We start from the raw sequence: 21,278 nt of genomic DNA, 5'->3' as shown, positions 1-21,278 counted from the left end.
GCAAGGTGGCCTGTTTAATTTTTGAGAACGAAGTCGTGAATCGGATGGTGATACCTTGGATGTTTCGTCCCAGTGTTTCTCTTCTCTCTGAGGCCGCGTGTGACAGTGTTGTGCGTCGGCCAGCAAAGCGGCGCGGCGGGGGAAGGCCAGTGTCCCGGACACGAACAACGGACTCCAGCTTGCCGGTCTTAGGCTGTCAGATCTTCATCATCAGCTCACGGGTGACTGCTCATGTGAGGCCGTCTCCTTCCCGTCTTCATGCATCACCCGGGTATGTAAAAGTCAGTCTTCAAATACCTTCTAACTTCTGTCTTCTGGTGGCGAGGCTGCTGCTTGCTATTCCATTACAGCGGCGGACTTGGTGCTTCTGTGTACGATGTAGTCTCTTCCTGCATGACGGTCTTCAGCTCCGAAACTGAACTGAAAACTACTCCTCTTGTCGGTCTCACTGCCTCGCGTATTTATTCACTTCAGTTCACTGGAGGTGAATGACTTCACGGTCATTGCCTCTTCTGTCACGTTGAAAAGCTTCTTGATGAATCTTCTTAAAGTCAGTCATTGGCTCTTGGAATGTAGGCGAGGGCCTTTGATCACATGTGACAACTGAGAAACATGTGAGCCGGTCGGGCGATGCCCTGACGGTTGAACCGACAGCTTCCGCTTATGTGGGGAGTGCGATGTCTTCTCCTCAACGTGCTGACTTACAAACGCCGGCCATTGCCACTTCTGCTCTGTCCGCTGTTTGCCAGTATGTAATTCTTGTAAACTAAACTAAGTTTTTCTTTATTTTCTAATTTCTACTACACTTCACCTTGATTTCACTAATTTATTTACCTACCTTAAGTACCACTCAACAATACATATTTTTGCCAGGTATTTCTCTCTTGTTAACCTCTTCATCTGACAGTAGCCCTTGCCACAAACATCATGAGTTATTTGTTTGATATACTCTGTCGTCATCAACAGTTTTTTCACGATGCAGAGCTTTCTCAAGCATATAATATATTCGCCCTCAGTATAAGACAAATGCCTGGCCGCACTCTGAGGAAGGGCACCTGTGAAAGGCAAGCGCGCATCTATCGCATGTCCAGAGAGCAAAATTCTTAGCGCCTGGCGAGAGCTCTCAGTGCGACTGAGAAGTGGCGATGAGACGCGGTCACACAGTCAGATTGGAAGTATGACGTTTGCAGCTTACCAAGGGAAAGAACGCTAGCTCTGCGTGGCTTTTATCAATATCTGCATAAGATCCTCTGCGTTAGAACTGCGCGAATGAGTACCGGCCAAGAGCTGCATTGTTAAGATGGAGGGATAGGACAGGTTATCAGGTGAATGATTCTCAAGGAGACAGGATACCCATTCTTAACTAGTGACAAATGATGCAGTATATCATTACAAACGGTCAGTCAACTCTGGTAAGCCGGCCGCGGTGGTCTCGCGGTCCTAGGCGCGCAGTCCGGAACCGTGCGACTGCTACGGTCGCAGGTTCGAATCCTGCCTCGGGCATGGATGTGTGTGATGTCCTTAGGTTAGTTAGGTTTAAGTAGTTCTAAGTTCTAGGGGATTGATGACCAAAGCAGTTGAGTCCCATAGTGCTCAGAGCCATTTGAACCATTTTGAACTCTGGTAAGGAGAGCGAGATCAGTCATCAATATTTGTGGCTTTAGAGGAATCTTGTCTGGCGTAGAGAGAAAGAAGTACATATTAAATCATTTATTTCGTTGTTATTAACAGTCAAATAGAAACGTCTGTGAGTAAGCTGGACGCTCATAGACACACAGCATTGTTCCGTGAATTACCAACACTGAATTACCAACATTTATAACACGCTGGAATGCTGCGTTGACTCTTATGTGAGAGGGAGTATTTAATCGATTTGCTGGTGACAGAGTCTTGTAAATTAAAGTCAATGTTGGAAACTGACTGAGTTGTTAATGTGCGAGAATCGTTACTGGATTTTTTTCTAGATTATGAAGGAAATGAGTTGTCTGAAGAATATAAGCCGATTCTATTGAGAACAGTGCAGCTATGGTTGAATCAGTGAAATTCCTCGAACATGTTTCAGTGGAATGGGGATACCTGAATTATAATTGTTTCTACAAGGTCGGAGAAAAGTACGAGTCACTTATCAGCAAGGTTAAATCACTGAAATCTGGACGAAAGAGAGACGGCAACGACTAGAAATTTTTGAAGAGGTGTGAAGTGGTAGAGGTGAATGGAATAACGAAATTAATACAATCTGTTATTTAAGAACACAAGATTAAGTACCTTGTTTATGATGAAGAACTGTATGATACTCTGCATGATGTTCATGGTACTGCTGACCACGGTGGATGCGACCGAATGATAAAATGCTTAAAGTGAAAGCACCATAACGTATCATACAGAGATGTCCTCATTTACCTTAGCTTATGTGAGCCTTGCTTACAAAAGCAGAAACGTCAGAAGAAGGAAGCAGTTGTCAGGCCAATTCTGTTGAAATACTTAACTTCCTGATGTCAAGTTGATATCGAATTGTAATAGAGCCTAATGGAGACTATAAACCCGCAACAGTTTATCATATCTCACTGACTTCGTTGTTCTGAGGTCACTGAAGTCCAAAACAGCTGAGGAGGTATCCGATAACATTAGTGACAATTTTACGGTGTTTGTCTCTCCCACAGTATACCCATCAGACAACGGTATACAACTCTTTACCAAAATAATGACCAGCTCAACTGAACAATGGCCCAACTATAAGACTGTTCACGGTAAAAATAGACACAGCCAAAGGAAAGGCAGCGTAGAACGAGGTAATCAAGACACAGAACATTTTCTAACTACATTGATGCAGGAGCGCAACATCGCATAATGGAGCTATGTACTAAGGTTTTTGCCGTTAATGAAGTACAACCTTGTACATTTTGGAATTAAGTGGTTTCCGAACGAAGTGATGTTTGGATGCCATTCTAAACATGGTTTGCCTTCATAATTTACCAGCTGAAGCACTGGCGAACATTTAAGAGGACGACCTTGAAAATATAATTAATGAGCTTAGTGTTAGCAGTGAGAAAAGACATAATACGTTGCAGGATAACGGTCATAGCAAATTTGCAGTCCAGGAGGATAACATACCAACAAGAACAGAGGTTGAGAAAAAAGAGAAACAATGTATTACGTATAATAATGAATACTGCCTCACTGATTTAGACGAGTCAGCTCGTGCTATTAAAAACAAAGAATCAGGACGTACAAGTGCTCAGAAGAAGAAGCACAGTGCTCGGACTGTCGTTTGGCACCAGTGGAAAACGGATGTACAGTGAGAATTCATGTTCCTGACTTTGATCGAGGAAGAGGAGATGCAAGGTCGCTTTTTCGATCTTGAGTGTCGTTCTCGAGACAACGGCTGATCGAATCTACCGAATCGTGAAGAGAGATGGTGAGATGAACGAACATTATGCAAGGTAATAATCTGATTGTTTTTAATCATTCCGGGAATAGACGATTCGACATGCGACTGCGACTAAGATTGCATCAACATGTTGTTTAAGGACCCAGTTCGCTACTTGCACTCTTAGAATAATCTCAGAGCAGGAAGTTCCAGCGTAGAAAACTGATGTGCTGAGGACAGTTGCGACCTCTCAGTCGACGGACAGCTGTCAGCAATTCTTCAGATGCACTGCCAGCACGAACATCAGACTCTGAGATGCTTTTAGAAAAGGGAAAAGTGTTGGGCAGCTGCTGCAATAAGTGAATGTTATATATGTTTTCAAATAACACCTCATAAAATGCAACTTTCGAATAATGACTGTTTTGTTATTGCAACTATGGTTCACATTTCTTACCACTTGGAAGTGAAGCAAAACCTTCTCTAGCGATAGTGCAGTTCCCTGGCCACGTGTATCATTTGGCAAAGCTGGAGAGATAATCAGCTTACACTAAAGGGGTCAGTGAAGGTGCACCATCACCAGCAATGGTATACTATCCCTGAAACTTACACGTATACAACAACACGTACACACTCCTTACACCTCTGACTGGTTTGCTGCGGACTGCCACTAATTCCTCTCCTGTGTCAACCTCTTCACCTCAGAATAGCACTTGCAGCCTACGTCCTCAGGTATTTGCTGGATGTATTCCAATCTCTGTCTTTCTTTACAGTTTTTGCTCTGTACAGCTCCCTCTAGCACCGTGGTATTCATTCCATGATGTCTTAACAATGTCCTATCATCCGGTCCGTTCTCCTTGTCAGTGTTTTCCACATATTCCTCTCTTCTCAGATTCTGCGCACAACATCCTCAGTCCCTACCTTATCAGTCCACCTTAATTTTCAACATTCGTCTGTAGCACCATATCTCATATGCGTCGACTTTCTTCGATTCCGGTTTTCTCACAGTTAGTGTTTCACTACCACACAATTCTGTGCTCCAAAAGAATTTCTCAGAAATTTCTTCCTCAAATTATGGTTTATGTTTGACACTAATAGACTTCTCTTGGCCAGGAACGCCATTTTTGCCAGTGGTAGTCTGCTCTTGATGTCCTCCTTGCTCCGACCGTCATAGTTGTTTTACTTGCTAGGTAATAGAATTCCTTAACTTCATTTATGTCGTGACCATCTATCCTGATTTTAAGCTTCTCGCTGTTCTTATTTCTGCTACTTCACATTACTTTAGTTTTTCTTCGACTTACTCTCAATTCATATTCTGTACTAATTAAACTGCTCATTCCAACCAGTAGATCATGTAGTTCTTCACTTTCACCCAGAATAGCAATGTCATCAGCGAATCGTATCATTGATATCCTTTCACGTTGAATTTTAATTCCACTCCTGAACATTTCTTTTATTTTCGTCATTGCTTCTTCGATGTACAGATTGAACAGTAGCGAAAGACTACATCCCTGTCTTACACCACTTCCAATGCGAGCACTTCGTTCTTGGTCGTCCACTCTTGTTATTTCCTCATTGCTCTCGTACACATTGTATATACTCATTTCTCCTTATCGCTTACCCCTATTTTTCTCAGAATTTCGAAGAACTTGCACCATTTTACATTGTTTAACAGTTTTTCCAGGCCGACAACTGCTATGAACGTGTCTTGATTGTTCTTTATTCTTGCTTACTTTATCAACCGCAACGTCAGAATTGCCTCTCTGGTGCCTTTACCTGTCCTAAAGCCACAAAGATCGTCATCTAACATATCCTCAATTTTGTTTTCCAATCTTCCGTGGATTATTATTGTCAGCAAATTGGATGCATGAGATATTAAGCTGATTGTGCTATAATTCTCACACTTGTCAGCTCTTGCAGTCTTAGGAATTGTGTGGACGACATATATGAAAAGTACGTATTCGTGATTATATTCATCGAAACCTTGGCTTTTTAACACGCAGTACAACGGCGCTCTGTAGATTGTCCGGATTAATGCAGCCTGGATTGGTAGCACAAACCTGCACCCACGGCCAAGCTTCTCTGGAAGAAGACTCCTGCTCTTTTCAGAAGCAATTAATGAAATCTACTTTCGGACATACCACTCGTTTTTCATTAAACACATCGACGGATACCGGTCGATCTGTGGCTGTAGAATAATGAATTTAAGTGAGGTTCCAGCTTTGGCCGAGAATTTGCAGCGTCTTCGACGATCACCACCTACATTCTCCAACGAGCTGTACAAGCACTACTACACAACCTACTCAAATAAGGGTTCCATCATTCAGGATAGTACTATCAAGGAGACAGGTTATTACGCTACTACGAATGATAAAAAAAATTTTCCACATCCTTGAATATGACAGAAATTTTTTCATTAAATGGACTTTAAGAAAGGAAAGTGACGTTAGAGTTAAGAAGTACAAAGTTATTTGACGTTAGTGGCCATCTCTTTAGTTCCACTCGCCTTTTGAGAGGTTGTATAAGGAATTCCAGCTTCAGTTATGTTTGCGTGTGGCCCCTTTTTGCAGCGTCCTGAATAGGAAATTAAGATTGACAATCGGGTATTTGGCCACGCCCAAGATGGAAGGCTTCATTTAAGGCATTAAGGGGTAAGATTTCTCTATGGTGTGATAGAAGAAGAAGCGGGCGTCCACAGGATAGGAAATCCTGTGCTAGAATCAGAATTGAAAACAGCTTTGGACGACTTAAGATCGAATTTTGCAGAAGGGACGGATAACATTCCATCGGAATTTCTAAAATCATTGGAGGAAGTGGCAACAAAACGGCTATTCACGTTGGTGCGTAGAATGTATGAGTCTGGAGAACTACCATCAGACTTTCAGAAAATCGTCACCCACACAATTCCGAAGTCAGCAAGAACGGATAAATTTTAGAACTATCGCACGATCGCACAGTCTTCTTAACAACTTTTGCATCCAGTTGCTGATCAGAATAATACACAGAAGAATGGAAAAGAAAACAGAGTGTGGTAGATGACGATCATTTTGGCTTTACGAAAGGTAAAGGCACCACAGAGACAGTTGTGACGTTGAGGTTGATAAAGGCAGCAAGACTGAAGAAAAATCAAGACATGTTCGTAAGATTCCTAGGCCTCCAAAACGTGTTTGATAATGTGAAAAGGTGTAAGATGTTCGAAATTCTGAGAAAAATAGGGATACGCTTTAATGTGCAATACGTACAAGTCGAAACAACAGCTCTGGAAGACCAAGGACTAAATGCTAAAATTATCTATACATCGAAGAAACAGAGACGGAAATAAAAGAAATGTTCAAGAGTGGGATTGAAATTCAAGGTGAAAGGATGCCAATGATAAGAATAGCTGAATACATCGCTATCCTCAGTGAAAGTGAAGTTGAATTACAGGATCTAAGGTACGGAATGGACAGTCTGACCAGCGTAGAATACGGGCTGACAGTAAACCGAAGGCGAAAATAGTGGGAAGTAGCAGAAATGTGAACAGCAAGTAACTTAACGTCAGAACTGGGCATCGTGAAGTAGAGAGATTCAAGGTATTCTGCTACCTAGGCAGCAAACTAACCCACAATGGACGGAGCAAGAAGGAAATAAAAGGCAGACTAGCACTGGCACAAATGGCGTTCATGGCCAAGAGAAGTCTACGAGTTTCAAACATAGGCCTTAATTTCAGGAAGAAATTTCTGAGAAACTACAGTTGGAGCACAGCATTATATGGTAATGGATCATGCTCAGTGGGGAAACCGGAAGAGAAGAGAATCAAAGCATCTGAGATGTGGTGCTTCAGAAGTCTGTTGAAAACTAGGTGGGCTGATAAGGTAAGTTTCTGCGCAGAATTGGCGAGGAAAGGAGTATATGGAAACACTGATAAGAAGAAGGGACAGGATGATAGAAAATCTATTAAAACATCAGGTAATAACGTCCATGGTACTAGAGGGAGTTGTAGAGGGCAGAATGTTTAAAGGAAGACAGAGATTGGAAAACAACCAACAAGTAACAGAGGACTTCGTTTGCAAGTGTTGCTCTAAGGCTGACACAGGAGAGGAATTCGTGATGGGCCACATTAAACCATTCAGCAGATTGATGAAAAAAAAAAGGGAGGAAACTGTGGCGAAAGCAAAGGGACTACTCTAGAGGAACACTTGTTGAGATGGAAATGGAGACACCTGTCACTAAGACGCCTAGGGGCACTCTCCTCTTTGGCGTCGGAGATTAAAAGATGGCTGTCAGGAGCTCAGTAAATCCTTCCGATCGTCCTCGAGGATCACCTCCTAACTACTTCCAGAATATTGTTCTAGATGGACGTTCTGCCATAGTGCATCTCGTTATCGTGATGTCTCTCAGCCATGTAGACTTGAAGTTCATGAGCTAAAATTCTGGCTGTCAGCCAGTTCACTTTTTGCCACAGTTACTCATTCCTCATAATATTACAAAGTGTTGTATTACCAAATGCGTTCCTGTACGGGTGTGTAGCATCGTGTCTAACGGCACATTCTCAGAACTATGTGATCCAAATCGCCAATTGCTCCACATTCACATATATGGTCCGTTGTACTCTTAATAAGTAGCTGTCCCGACAGGCTATCTTGGTTGGAAGGAAGTGCGACATTCTTGATCCTTCTTCTGCGTTAGGAAGGAACTGGCAGGTTCTCCTCCATGTTTCTCCCTGTTTTCGATATCTTGGTTCTCTGTATGGATGCATGTCTTTATTTCCATATCGATGTGGTTGTGTCCAGTATTTTCGTTACCTTGTAGCTTTCTTACCCAATACTGTGCACCTCTCTTTGTTACGGTTAGGTCTAGAAGTAACAAACCGAATATCATCAGCAGTGACCCAGTTGGTGTTGTTCTATACGCGCCTGTCGGGTGCAGAAGTACTCTTCTCTGTGCCGGTCGTAGAGCCCTGCACTGTCCTCAACTTGCGGCCTCTGTGAGTCTAAACGCTCGACCCGTAGCCACAACAGTCTGTAGTATTGTGTTGTGGTACATTCTATTCCACTTAGTGGCTGCGGAAAACTTCTTATGTCTACTGTTGCTATTTTCTTCCGACAGACAATTTCTGTATGTGCATGAGAGTTTTGCTTTTGGTCGACTTTTATACCACGGTGCCTACGGCCTTCACCTAATGACTTTGATGCTGCTCGCTGCCTACCGTCTACTGAAGGAGAAACTGACTGTCTTCCGACACCTCCACTTTGCAGGGTGCTGCTAGTACTGATCTTCATTGCAGGGGCCAGCAACAGGATCTCTTGGGGTCGACGTCCCTCTTCAACGTTCAGATGCCTTTGGTACTGACATAGAATAAGGGTAGGGAGGAGATCAACCGACCACACGACCGTCGACACCATATACATCGCAGAGGGTAATCATGGGTAATCGTAGAATTCGAAGTGGGACTGAGTACACTCCAGCAGCCAGCCCGAAACGGCCGCGCAGTCCGCCTCTGTGCTAGATTTGCTGACACCTGCTGGGCGCGCAACCGCTGAGCTGACAGACGTCAGCTAGAATCCAACGCGCAGTTGAAGGAGCTACAGCCTAGGCTGCTGCGGAAGAACAACGACTTGTAAACTTTGTGAATAAATAACTGAACTTCAGTTATGTTCTACTAGCGTCGAAGACGTTTCACAGTTTCCCAACAACCATCCTGATTTCACACATATCTGTCTCCGCTCGGCCCTCTATAAATGTATAAATTGAATAGCTGCCAGAGGCTACATCCCTTTTTAATACCAGCTCTTCGTTCTTGGTTTTTGAATCTTACTGTTCCCTCCTGGTTCATGCTGAGTATTTCCCTTCTTTTCCTAGAGCTTCAACTTATTTTCCTGAGAATTTCGAAGTTCTTACACCATTTTACATTTTTGACCGCTTTTTCTATGTTGATAAAACATACGAATAAGTATTGATTTTTGTAAAAGTCTCTCCGCCGGCCGGTGTGCCCAAACGGTTCTAGGCGCTTCAGTCTGGAACCACGCGACCGCTACGGTCGCAGGTTCGAATCCTGCCTGAGGCATGGATGTGTGTGATGTCCTTAGGTTAGTTAGGTTTAAGTAGTTCTAAGTTCTAGGGGACTGATGACCTTAGATGTTAAGTCCCATAGTGCTCAGAGCCATTTGAACCATTTTGTAAAAGTCTTGCTTCCATTAACAAGTGTAATGTCAGAACTACTTCTATGGTGCCTTAACTATCCTAAAGCCAAATTTATGGTCAGCCGAATCTCTAACGGATCTTCAGTATTCTTTGCCGTTCTTCTGTGTATTATTTTTATGGACATACAGGACCACTAACTTAATGAGGCTATATTTTGGGGAACATACTCTCTCATTTAGTTTTTGAATTTTTTTCGCTTTTTGTTTCTTTGTTTATGAAGGAGAAGAATATGAACAAGCCTTGCTAATCTGATCTGTTGAATCTGTTTGAAAAAAGTTAGAGAACTTCGCATTCTAACATGTGACCAAGTTGGCACCACAGAGGAGTTTTGTAGTTCCAACCTAACTGGATTGTAGCAGTTCGTGGGAAGCAAAGAGTTTTTCGAGTGGAGACGTGAAGATTCGGTGAGGACAGCTCAGAGCAGACCGCAGAACGTCGTTGGTACTCTGTATCCCATGCTAAGGGAAGTTTCCCACTCCACTGGCATCTGGTGGATGGCCCTAGGTAGCCCACCTAACGGACACCCGGCCCTGACCCCTCAGACTGTAAGGCCGTGTCCTACGTGAGCGACAGAAGCAAGCGACAGTGAACGACTTCTGGATACGCGACGCTCCAGCGACAAGCAGGAGCATTGGGCGAAAAGCTTGGGTGTCCTGCATGCTAGCGACCATGTCGCGCTACAAGATAGCTGCTTAGAGCCAACCAGCTGTTTCTATAAAACGCCGTCCCTAACCTGTAGAATATTGTAGCTGGAGGCTACGGAATTAGGTTTACTTAAGAAAATAAAGCGAAAAGGAATGCTGTGCATAAAATTTACAAAGGGAGGAATCTCCATGGAGAATTCCATAGATATCATCAACTACGAATATCACCAGATAAATTCTTCGAATACACATGAATGAGCAGAGGAGCATTCGACTATCTCATCAAGAAAATAAATACGAATTTTTTTTACGTGATCAGCAACTTTTAACAGCCAATACATGCGGAGCAATGACTACTACATGACGAACTACGCTAAATACAAATATAAGTATACAGACAAAAGCAAACTGTGGTGAAGGGGTAGCGTATACCGTTTGTGATTACATTTTAGGAAAAGGTTCTGGGTTCGATTCTGGGACATATTTTTAATGACTCAGTTACAATTCTGTATACTAAGTTTTATGCATACTGTTTACATTGCATCGCTAAGTATATTTTTAAAGTCTTGCCATAGAACTTGATCTTCACACCTATCCCAGTATATCACACACGTTTAATTCCTAATAAATTACAACGAAAAGGGAAATTTTATAGCTATTTGATGTTGCAAACGTAATTAATCAGCAGTCAGTGTTAAGGCCAAGCGTTTCAATTAGTATAAATAGTCTGTAAAAGTAAAGCTTAAAAATGTTTTGAAAAGAAAGTCAAACGTTTTGTGTAATGATTTGTCCAAAAGTATGAAATCAAAAATATTACGGAAACGTTTGGTGCACCTGATTTTCTGTTCATGATTTAGAGCATCATTCAAAGGCAGGTAGAATGTTTCTCTGATCTAATTTCATTTACACAAATAATTTCATAAAGTATTTGACTGATTTCTTTCATTTTTTTAATTTCAAGTTTTATTCAGAAAGCATGATCTTACTGACTCCTTGTTTGCGTTCCTAACGTACTTGATTCGAGGGAAGCCTATTTGACATTTAGATACCGCACAAATGTATCTTTTTATGTGCAAAATGTGCAGATGAAATTTTTGACACTTCATTTACAGCAGATTTTCGTGAAATATTTCAGTTTTTCCTCAGCTTATTAATTAAGTTTTCGTTAATTACCCTGATTAATTTCAAGTATTTAAATATTTTCATGCCAAACTAGACCTCATGCTGGTCACTTTGACAGCCCGTTAACCTGTTTCTCTCCCTTTGTTTGGCTATGAAAATTTGGACAAAATATCATGGTGTAATTTACAGGGAGTCTTGTTTTCGCTCTGCTTACGCGTTTACAAAACCGTATCGAGTGTTAATCATATGATAAAATAGTCCTTTCTGCGTGCTCTCATTTCCAAGTTCCGTCGTTTCGATATCTTGAACCTTTTATGAGATACGACGATTTTTACGATCAGTTAATTCCCGAAGCGCGGAAAAGGTCGGACGCGCCGCGAGCGACCCGTCCGCGGATATAACTACCAATATCTCAAGAATAAAAAGAGATATCATTGCGGTACAACTTTAAATACAGTTTAGTTATATTGGTTACATTTCATACGCAATAATGTATGGCTTTAAATAAACTATACGGAAAGTTTACACAATGTGATTTTACCTCTGCAAATTCTTAAAAATTTCGTGCAGCCATGTACCCAATTTCGTGCAACACAGTAACTATCACGAATAACGAAACTAAATTCAGACCTTTATCGTTTAAAGATATCAAGCTATAGGTTTCGGAAGAATCAAACTTTTTCCCCGAATATTTTTCTTAAAATCGTATGTTAAGTAATTCATAGCTGCCGTCGCGTCCGATCTACTGCTTTGACGAGAAAACACATGACTGTCACTCTCTGCCTGCAGCGAAAAGATTCAAACACGTTTTAATTCAAACGTCGCGAGTTGCATCAGGAGACAGGCAGTGCTAGAGATGTCGCTCGCGTAGGACACTTCCGTAACTACACCTGCGGTTGTGTTTTGTCGCCTGAAGCTGTCGCGCGCTGTCGCTCGCTTCTGTCGCTCACGTAGGACACGGCCCAAGTGTGTCTTACTGGCTTCTGCATTTGGTTTGGTGATAGCCTCACGATAGTGTCTGATTTTCTGCAGGATACTGTAGTAACTGTAGTGTTTAAGATAGATGTTTATTTAACCTTTTTTCTAAAGTCCATGCTCACGATTTTTCAGTGATGACTTTAAGATATTTTTTGGTAGTTGTCTTTGTGTTTCTGTTGATGCCACTTTAGCCTTAATTTTATCACATGTGCACACATATGGGTTGCAGAATTGTATAACTTAAAAGATAGTTCACAGTCTAACGAATAACTATACATTATACTTGGGAAACACATAAAACTTGCGCCGCAAATGTTATGAAAATGGAAAGTGCTGTTGATGTGCGATTTTCACAGAATGTTTTTCCAGACAGAGGCTAGTATTGTTAACCAATAAACAGATTGTATTAATACTTAGAAAGTGTAATTTCTGCAAACAGAAACTCTTTTAAATGAACCAACGTCTGTCGTCATTTACGAGATACAGTTTGTTGAAAAGTTTCCACACAGGCACTTGTTCGTGCCATTAAACCGGAGTAGTTCCTAGATACGATGTTGTTATATTTACTTACAACGTATTTGCGTGTCTCTTGAGTGCACTGCGTCTTGCAACTCAGTTAATGTGTGATAGTCGAAGCAGTAGGTCGTGAGTGGACAGTATTATTTACCCATGCAGAAAAAGCCGACACGCTCATGATGTGTGGAGAGGACAGGAAGAATGTACTTCGGTCTTGTACGGTGTATGCCCCAAGATATCTAAATAGACGTGAACCATCTTGGAAATTATTTATCAAACTCTTCAAATAGTTAGATGAAAGTTGTAGTGCAACACTTAGACAACGTAACAGAAGGAAACAAGTGACGACAGAGGAAGTGGATATTAATGTTCTTCCTGCTGTTGCAATTGATCCGCATGTTAACTCCCGCGTGATTGCTAGAGAAAGTCGCACGAGTCAGGCAGGTGTCCTACGCACTTTCCATCAACTTACGTACCATCCGTATCACATCTTTCTCCATGAAGAGCTTCATGGAAACGATTATGAGAATCGTGTAATCTTCTCTAAGTGGGCATTAAAACAGGACACTTGAGATGTATCATGTATCTTGTTTAGTGAAGAAGCCACGTTTACCAATTACGGCCATGGAAACCGTCCGAACATGCACTATTGGTCTGTCAACAATTCCCGATGCCCTCGTCAGGTGGAACGTCAACAGGTGGAGTGTAAGCGTGTGGTGTAGGATAGTGAACTATCAGCTGATAAGTACGCTTCTCATAGAAGGAACACTGGAAACGCACAAGTACCGCAGTCTCCTAAAAGAGCCATGTTCCACGGATGATAAAAGATGTTCCTCCTTGTTCCTCTGCAGACTAGGAGGAATCTGCGGCACCAACATGACAGCTGTCCAGCTCATAGTGCTCGAAGTGCTACCGCATGCCTTCACGAATTGTTGCCAAACCGTCGCGTTGGACGTAGAGGACCTCTATCTTGGCCGGTCCGTTCCCGTATTTGACACGTGTAGACTTTTCTCTGCGGGAAAAGCTGAAACACGCTGTCTAAAAAGACATGCCAACTAACCCGATAGTATGCAACCATATATTACTGCATTCTGGTTGGACTTCTGTGCTCAAATGCTAGCACTTGTGCAGCAGTCGTCCATACCAGACTGGAAGCGTGTATTCGTGTGCCGTTGGGCATTTTGAACACAACCTGTGATGATTAGTTGTATATTTAGTGGACAGAGTTCAGGTAACTTGTGTATTCACTTATGTTGTTCTTTAGTGAGTGCTAGCACAGGTATTGTACAAGTGTCAGTGTCGGAACGTTTCAAAATTTTACCGATTTGTAACAGTTCGTTTTGTCACTGTGGTGCCACCTGCTGCTGAAACTGCTGCTGCAGATGCAGTACGATGCACCGAGTCACACGCCGAAAGCGATGGTCTTCTCTCTCAACAGTGCTAAGTGGCCATCCGGAGACCAGTCTTCTTTGACAGTACATTCTCCTGACCACCTTTGCCAGCATTTATTCACAGTGGCTACATTAATGGCTAATCTTTGTACAGTGCTTCTCGTAGCTATATTATAGACTTCGTTCAAACTCACCGGTCTGCTGATAGTGGCGTTTTTGTTCTCTTAAAGGCATTCTTGCCTAACATCAACTCACCACTTCCACTATCAAAGGTATCTAACGCTCACGAACGTTAAAGTGCGTATTTAAAGCGAACACGATTTGCATCCTCATAGTGGCAACGATTTTTCAGACGTGGAAACTCGCCTAGAAACTTACGTTTATGTTGCGTAACGCGTTCTTGGTGTTGTGATATTTTTCCCGTCAGTGTATATTTGATTTTTAGGAATTTTCATGTCTGTGAATTAATTGACTTAGCGCGTATCTTGTCTCCCATCGACACTTATGGTCTGACTTCCAACATTTCGGACAGTTTCGGTTAATAGTTGCCTTATACCGAATTACATGACTACCTTTGCATATGGAAAGACCGTTTTGGCCTCTAGTTTTATTATTTTTGGTCCAGTGTAGATCTTGATCGTGGAAATACCCCTGCTAGCTCATATTATGTCCCTGTCGTCCGCCCCATTAGCTGAAAGATCAGCACGCTGTAATGCCACGCACGGGAGCCCGGGTTCGATTCCTGGCTGGGGTCGGAGATTTTCTCCCCTCAGGGACTGGTTGTTGTGCTGTCCTCATCATCATTTCATCCCCATTGTCGACGCGCAAGTCGCTCAATGTGGCATCGCACTCAATAAGACTTGCACCTGGCGGCCGAACTTCCCGACTGGGAACTCTCGGCCACTTACGTCATACGATCGTTTCTATTTCCATGTCCTTGTCGCTATCTGCATTCTGAAATAATGTGAGGCGGAAGAGCAGTTACTGTAGTTTATCTGTATGAAGTCACATGCGAGTGAATTTGTGTGTTTCCTTCCTCGATCTTATTGTAGCGGCCGAGAGAAAAGCAGGATATGTTAATTTACATGATTCTTTGTATGCTTTCAATCGTTTATCAATGGTCACAAACAGAATTATCTGCATGAAGCTGCTGTATTTTCTAACCATGTGAATACTGTATGGCAACATGTATGATTCGCCTTTGTTAAATAATGAATCCGTTGTTAATTTGTGAAATTTCTTACTGTTCTAAATCACTCTCAAAGTGCATATTACAAACATTCCCAGCTCAAATTACATCTAAAACGCTTTGCTTTGCTTTATGCGTTGCATAGATTACTATACTAAAAAAAGGAAGAATGAAGAACGATAAGCATAATCCGTGGTTTTATGATATATTTGTGTCAGCCTCCTCTCTCTTCACGTGCCTGTCAAGAAGTAAATCCTTAACATCAGTGTTATCCATTGTGCCTAATAAATATTTATATTGATTTAGTTAATGGGCCAATCCTTGTTTATGTATTTATATCAGTAATAGATGGCCACATAGGACAATGAAGACGAGAGACACGGTCAAATATGTGGTGCTGTTTAAATAGAAAATTGAGACCTGGATGAACTCGGCACACATACTGAGAATGCGTCTTCGACAACAAATACGGGAGAGAGTAAATAAATGATCAGTAAATAAATGATTTCTAGGAAAATAAAATCTAGTATTCTTCGTATTGGTGTAGTGAGTCACAGTACATCAACCATTCACGCTTCACCACAGGAAATCATTGGGAAGTGTCCAGTTTTATCATAATTGTGTACTCTTCCACGTCCAGAATCAGTTGACAGAAAAGTATTTTGTGTATGGCAGTTAAACTGTATTAATGAAATGGCTCAGTACTCTTACTTTTAGTAATGGTTTGAACATGAAGAACTTGGGAGATAACCGGACGAAGAATGTATGCAACGATAAATAAATTTTGGGTGGGAGAGAAGCACTACCTTAATTTTAATATTGTTGCAGTATGGCTTTCTTCACGCGGCAGCTGAAAACCCTTGGCCAGATCAGAAGAAGTGTCTTGAGGGGCTGACGCATCAAGTCATGGGCAGGAAAAGTAGACGCGTGTACTTTTGCAAGAAGGTGTAAATCGAGTCTCTTCAAACTCCATCAACACCAGCGACACTTTGGAACTACGGAAGAAGACTGTAGCAACGACGGACTGGATCACCACACATCTAGACCCAGCTCCAGTCCACTTCCTTGTCCTATGTAACAACGAGTGTTGGCTTGGTTGAAACACCATAAATAAAGCCCGATTCAGCTATGCAGTGTCTGTCGCCTCCTGTAGCCTGCTACGAGAGGTTGCCAGTCGACTAGTTGCTGGTACCAGACCCCGCCTTTACTGACTGTCGAACTGCTGACCTCGCCTAGAATTGATGCCTATGGGACAAGAATTTGTGCCTTCCAGCTGATGGACCATCTGCTGGCCGACCTCTACCGACTTCAGGATGTCTACCCGAAGATCCATGGTTCGCACCTGGGCCTGGCTGGCTGCCGAGCTGCTGCTTGCATAGCGCTGGCACAGTCCACTAATGCAGGCATACCTCTGCAAACCACTGACGCCGCAATATATGCTGGGGTCCTTGGTTCAGCTATGTTCCCTGCGGTGTTTTTGGAGAGGTGGTCTGCGGCGAATTGTATGCTTGTGATTGCAGCTAAGACCCACGACCGACAACTGTTGGCAGCAGTGCTGCTTGGTGGGGTCGTCCCGTTATAATTTTTCTGACTTTGTGCAGAGAAACATTTTTCTCGGAGACTCTGTTCCAGTCAGCTGGAGATAGAAGACGTGGTGTAGAAACTGGAGATAAGGCGAATTAAGAGTGTTCACTGTGCCGGCAGCCCGGACATAGTTTTTGTAAGTGCTGATCCAGACCGCTAGTCGTTATCGCTCTGATTCTATCTGGCGTCTTATAGGAACATCGCCAGTGGCTGCAGCTCTTCGGGGTGATCAGCAGTTCTTATTGCAGCCTGCGGTTCAGCCTACTGCTGGTAGCTGCCTCCACACGATTCGAGCATGGCGTCTGGTAAAGTATTTGGCAGCTCCGCCAAAAAATGGACTCAATAAGTTGATCTGACGCCATTAGCACCACGTCTTTCCACACAATGCACACAGCTTCTAATTTGCATGTGAGGTTTCATATTGAATTCTATTACTCGATCAGTTTGTTGTTAGGATAACCGCTCACCCATAGTAAAGGGAACTGTAGTCATCTGATAGGCGCCCACATCCAATTTGCCAACTGATAATTCACGGAAACTAGTTGCAAGTGCCATGAACTCGAATAGTCATTTATTGTCATAACATATGAAGACTACATTCATTTGTACCCAAAATCAATAAACCTCACTGTGATAATAAGTCTCGCTATTGTTTCAGTACGTTATAGAACCACATTAGGACATCTTCCATTTACACACATTTTTGGGAGAAGTTATTGAATATTATTGTTAATTACGCAACGGGGGTTAATCCTTGTATTATCATTAAAGACAGAGCCAAACAGATAGCTAAGCATTCTGCCATGCTTACGTGTTGTAGGGAGAATGACTATTCCTGGGGGTGGTTTGTATCCTTACAACACTGAGATACAGGTTTCATTCAAATCAGCGGACTAGTTTCACCGCGTCACCAGGCAACCTTTCACTGTTACGTGAAGCCACTGTCTGAGGTAAGCAACATTGTCAGGCTGGGACCAGCCTGTATCTCGGGGCGCTGATTACTGCTGCTGTATCATTTGCTTGGAATAAGCTAATCTATGTGATTGTTGTTTCTATGACTCACCTCGGAAATCCTCCTGGCTCCAATCTGCTATTCGACACTCAACGTCAACGCAACCTCTAGCGGAGTACCTGAATTCATCTGCCATCCTGACACTCCATTACAACTGGCAACAGGAGTGGCTGACTGCTGACAACTAGAGGCAGATGTGGCCAAGTGGATTTCAAATGATATCAACAGACGCAATGCACAGTTTCGCGGACACAGCCCGTTGAGTACAGTAATTATTTTCTTCCGTGTGCGATTCTTCTGAATGCGTTATAGCACATATATTAAACTACATTGGCGATGTACCATAGATTGAGCCCACTTGGTATATTTAATGAAACCTACTTGAATCAAGAAGCATGGCTCAATCATAACTTGCAGTTTATCTTGGAATGTATAAAGCGTTAAATATGAACAGCAACTCAGGTGGAAACATTGAGTTACAGGAAGAAGTTTTATGACAGCTGACTGCCAAAACAATCGTAGATTACATATTTGCAATCTTTTATTACACATTTCCCTGGTGGTGTTCCTTCAGATAATCTGAAACACGTTGAGGACAAAATTATAAATATCTGACGTGATCATATGCTATACTACCAAGACGATTTAATAGTATAAATTGAGAAGAGAGAAAAAGTATAAAATTTTGGGGACTCACTTTAAAATTAATTCCAGGTGCATTTGTCACATGGAAAGGAAGACCAGAACTGAAGACATTATAGATGAAGAATAAACAGAAGTCATTTGGATAACGAAAAAATAAAAAAGGCACTTGCCTGTGCAGTATTTGAAAGATAGAATTACCTTAAGTATGACGACAAATGTAGTCATAGCAGTAGAGAATACACAAATGTACTACATTTGAATAAAATAAATAAGTTGTCTAACAGGTATAGTAAACTTGAGAAGGGTAAATGGTGGGAGGATACGATTAATATTGTTTTTAATATTATTTGTGGTTGGTAACTATCAATTCTGACTCTCCATTATTGGTTACTGCAGTGGTACATTCAGCTACTTCTGTTTGATTAGAGAATCGTTCCCTCGTCACCTGTACTGACCTACGCTTACCTTTCTCCTCTTTTCTCCTATTAACATGCATTGTTTCCTTGCTAATCAGCCTTGATGTTAAGCCTAAACGTTTCATAAGCGATGTGTCGCGTCATCGCACAGTGCCCAGGTGATTCTGGAAGACTCTAAACTTCACATCCCCCTCACGCTAAGAATACACCGTTATATTTGCTACAGAAAAGTCGCAATCGTGTAGTAACCACATATATTTTCATTCGCCTCCCGGAGCGCAGTGTGTTCGTTTCCTGGGTTTCTGTATGCTGTTCCGGAACATTTTCGCTCCTCCTTCACACATTACATACTGCATCATAATTAAGCAATCCTGATACAGCAGATAAGTGAACATGAGTACTCCATAACCAACGATTCTGATGTCACAAACGATGCTTAGGATAACGAATCAAACCAAAAATGTATTAAGCGAAAAATATACAAATGCTACGAATGATGCTTAGGATAACAAATCAAATCAAAAATGCATTAAGCGAAAAAATATCTCCTGAAAATTCCAGAATCAGGTTCTGGCCTCACCATTCTGTTTACACTTGCCAGTTGTTGCTCAAGCTACCAACCTTAAGTTCTTCCATTAGTAGACACACCTGAATCATAAAACTAATCCATGCCTTATTCGTCTCCAAAAATAAACAACGAGTTTGTCCCTGTTTTCTCATACTCATATATAACCAAGCTATGTAAGCTTTCTACAAAAAATTGTATGAATGTGGAATATTTTGTCTTCCAAGACTTTCTCCTCACATAATGTGTACGTTAGATAACGAGTTGAATTGCTGAGCATGAATGACTGTTGGCTGGCCCTGTGTTGCGTATGTTAGCTGTATCGTGGAACAAACATTAAACTTCATTCAAAATTTGAAATTAACTAAATGATTCTAATTAAATCCAAAGAGAAGATAACTGTGTTCTCAGCCTAAACCATATAAATAAAACTCAGTACCGAAGTACCTTATGAACGTTGCGTGACACGAAGTGCAGTGTTTCACTAGGAATATCCACAAAAATAAATTACTGCTCTACTAGGAGAAAATAACTGTTTGAAATTACCAACACTCTTTGCTAAAAATTAATCTACTTGCAGCCACGACACCTGAAAATGCCGTTACACACTGTTTCCTCAAGAATGCAAATTTGGATCTGACACGAAATAAAAGTTACGTACTTCATGCTCAGCATGCTGCTTTTGTGTCTGGGGTACCGAATTTCTCGAAAGCAAATACAAATCAGCCGATGCAGCAGTTACCGGAAAATAAACTAATCACTACTAATTTCCTTATTTTTGCTTGTAAGAAACCACCCGTGGCTTCATGTGGCGAAAGGTGCAATGCACACACAACAAAATATTCAAATGGTGTTGACATTGATGGAGCCAGCATCTCGCGGAATTGGGACTACTGGGACGCTCATGGAAGCACCAAGAGCTGCAGCGAACAGGAACGCTGTACCATCAGGCTGCACATCCCCGTCCAGTGACCCTGTCGATTAGCAGTCGTGGGTAGGAGCAGCAGCATTCGCTGCTGTCTCAACGATGGATGTTTCGTCGTCTACATCGTCAGTCCACGCAAAGGTGCATGGATGGTGTGCGTCTAACGGAGTATCTGTCGAGTTCTAAGGCGTTGTCACATCGACGGTGGAAGACTGGTGCTGGCTCAGCTGCTGTTCAAAGTACAGCGCCAGGAGCATGAGGAGGTGGTTGTATTTCCGAGGGGTGACAGGCTGCTGCTCCCACCACGGATTCGTCCATCGGGCGAACATCTTGAGAGGTGTGATCCTCATCGTATAGATATTGCATCCTGCAGGTGTCAGACTTCAGGCTGCATATCTGAGGGTTCATAGTTCGTGCCTGGACGCAACTGATTGTTGACACATGCTGGATGTTACATGGACCACTTGCTGAACTAAGAAAATTTCTCCGACTGGGGTCAGAGTGCTGACCACCACCTGAAAATATTACGACTGTATCCTTCGTTCGGAATAAGCGAATCTGTTTGGTATGACTTACTATCAGACTTCCATCTGCCTACAAGAATATGCCACACTGCTGACGCCACTGCAACCTGTAGAGGGCTACTTGACCTCACACACCATCCTGACAACCAGTTAGAATATTTTATACAACGTATTGTACTAATATATCAAGAGAGGCCGTATGCTTCTGAAAGCGACACCC

General features: G+C 42.3%; 1 protein-coding gene across 1 annotated transcript in view; it reads right to left on the bottom strand.

Annotated features, from left to right (window-relative positions):
- LOC126194807 (uncharacterized) overlaps nt 1–20,884 on the bottom strand; it is a 184,294-nt gene extending 163,410 nt beyond the window's left edge. Inside the window, exon 1 of the mRNA XM_049933163.1 lies at nt 20,732–20,884. Within this exon, the coding sequence (XP_049789120.1) occupies nt 20,732–20,884 (153 nt within the window). The remainder of the gene's footprint in view (nt 1–20,731) is intronic.
- Between the last annotated feature and the right edge of the window lie 394 nt (nt 20,885–21,278).

This window comes from Schistocerca nitens, chromosome 1 (assembly GCF_023898315.1).
Source record: "Schistocerca nitens isolate TAMUIC-IGC-003100 chromosome 1, iqSchNite1.1, whole genome shotgun sequence".
NCBI classification, from domain to species: Eukaryota; Metazoa; Arthropoda; class Insecta; order Orthoptera; family Acrididae; genus Schistocerca; species Schistocerca nitens.
The sequence above is the reverse complement of the archived record's forward strand: the minus strand, read 5'-3'. Positions and strand labels throughout refer to the sequence as shown.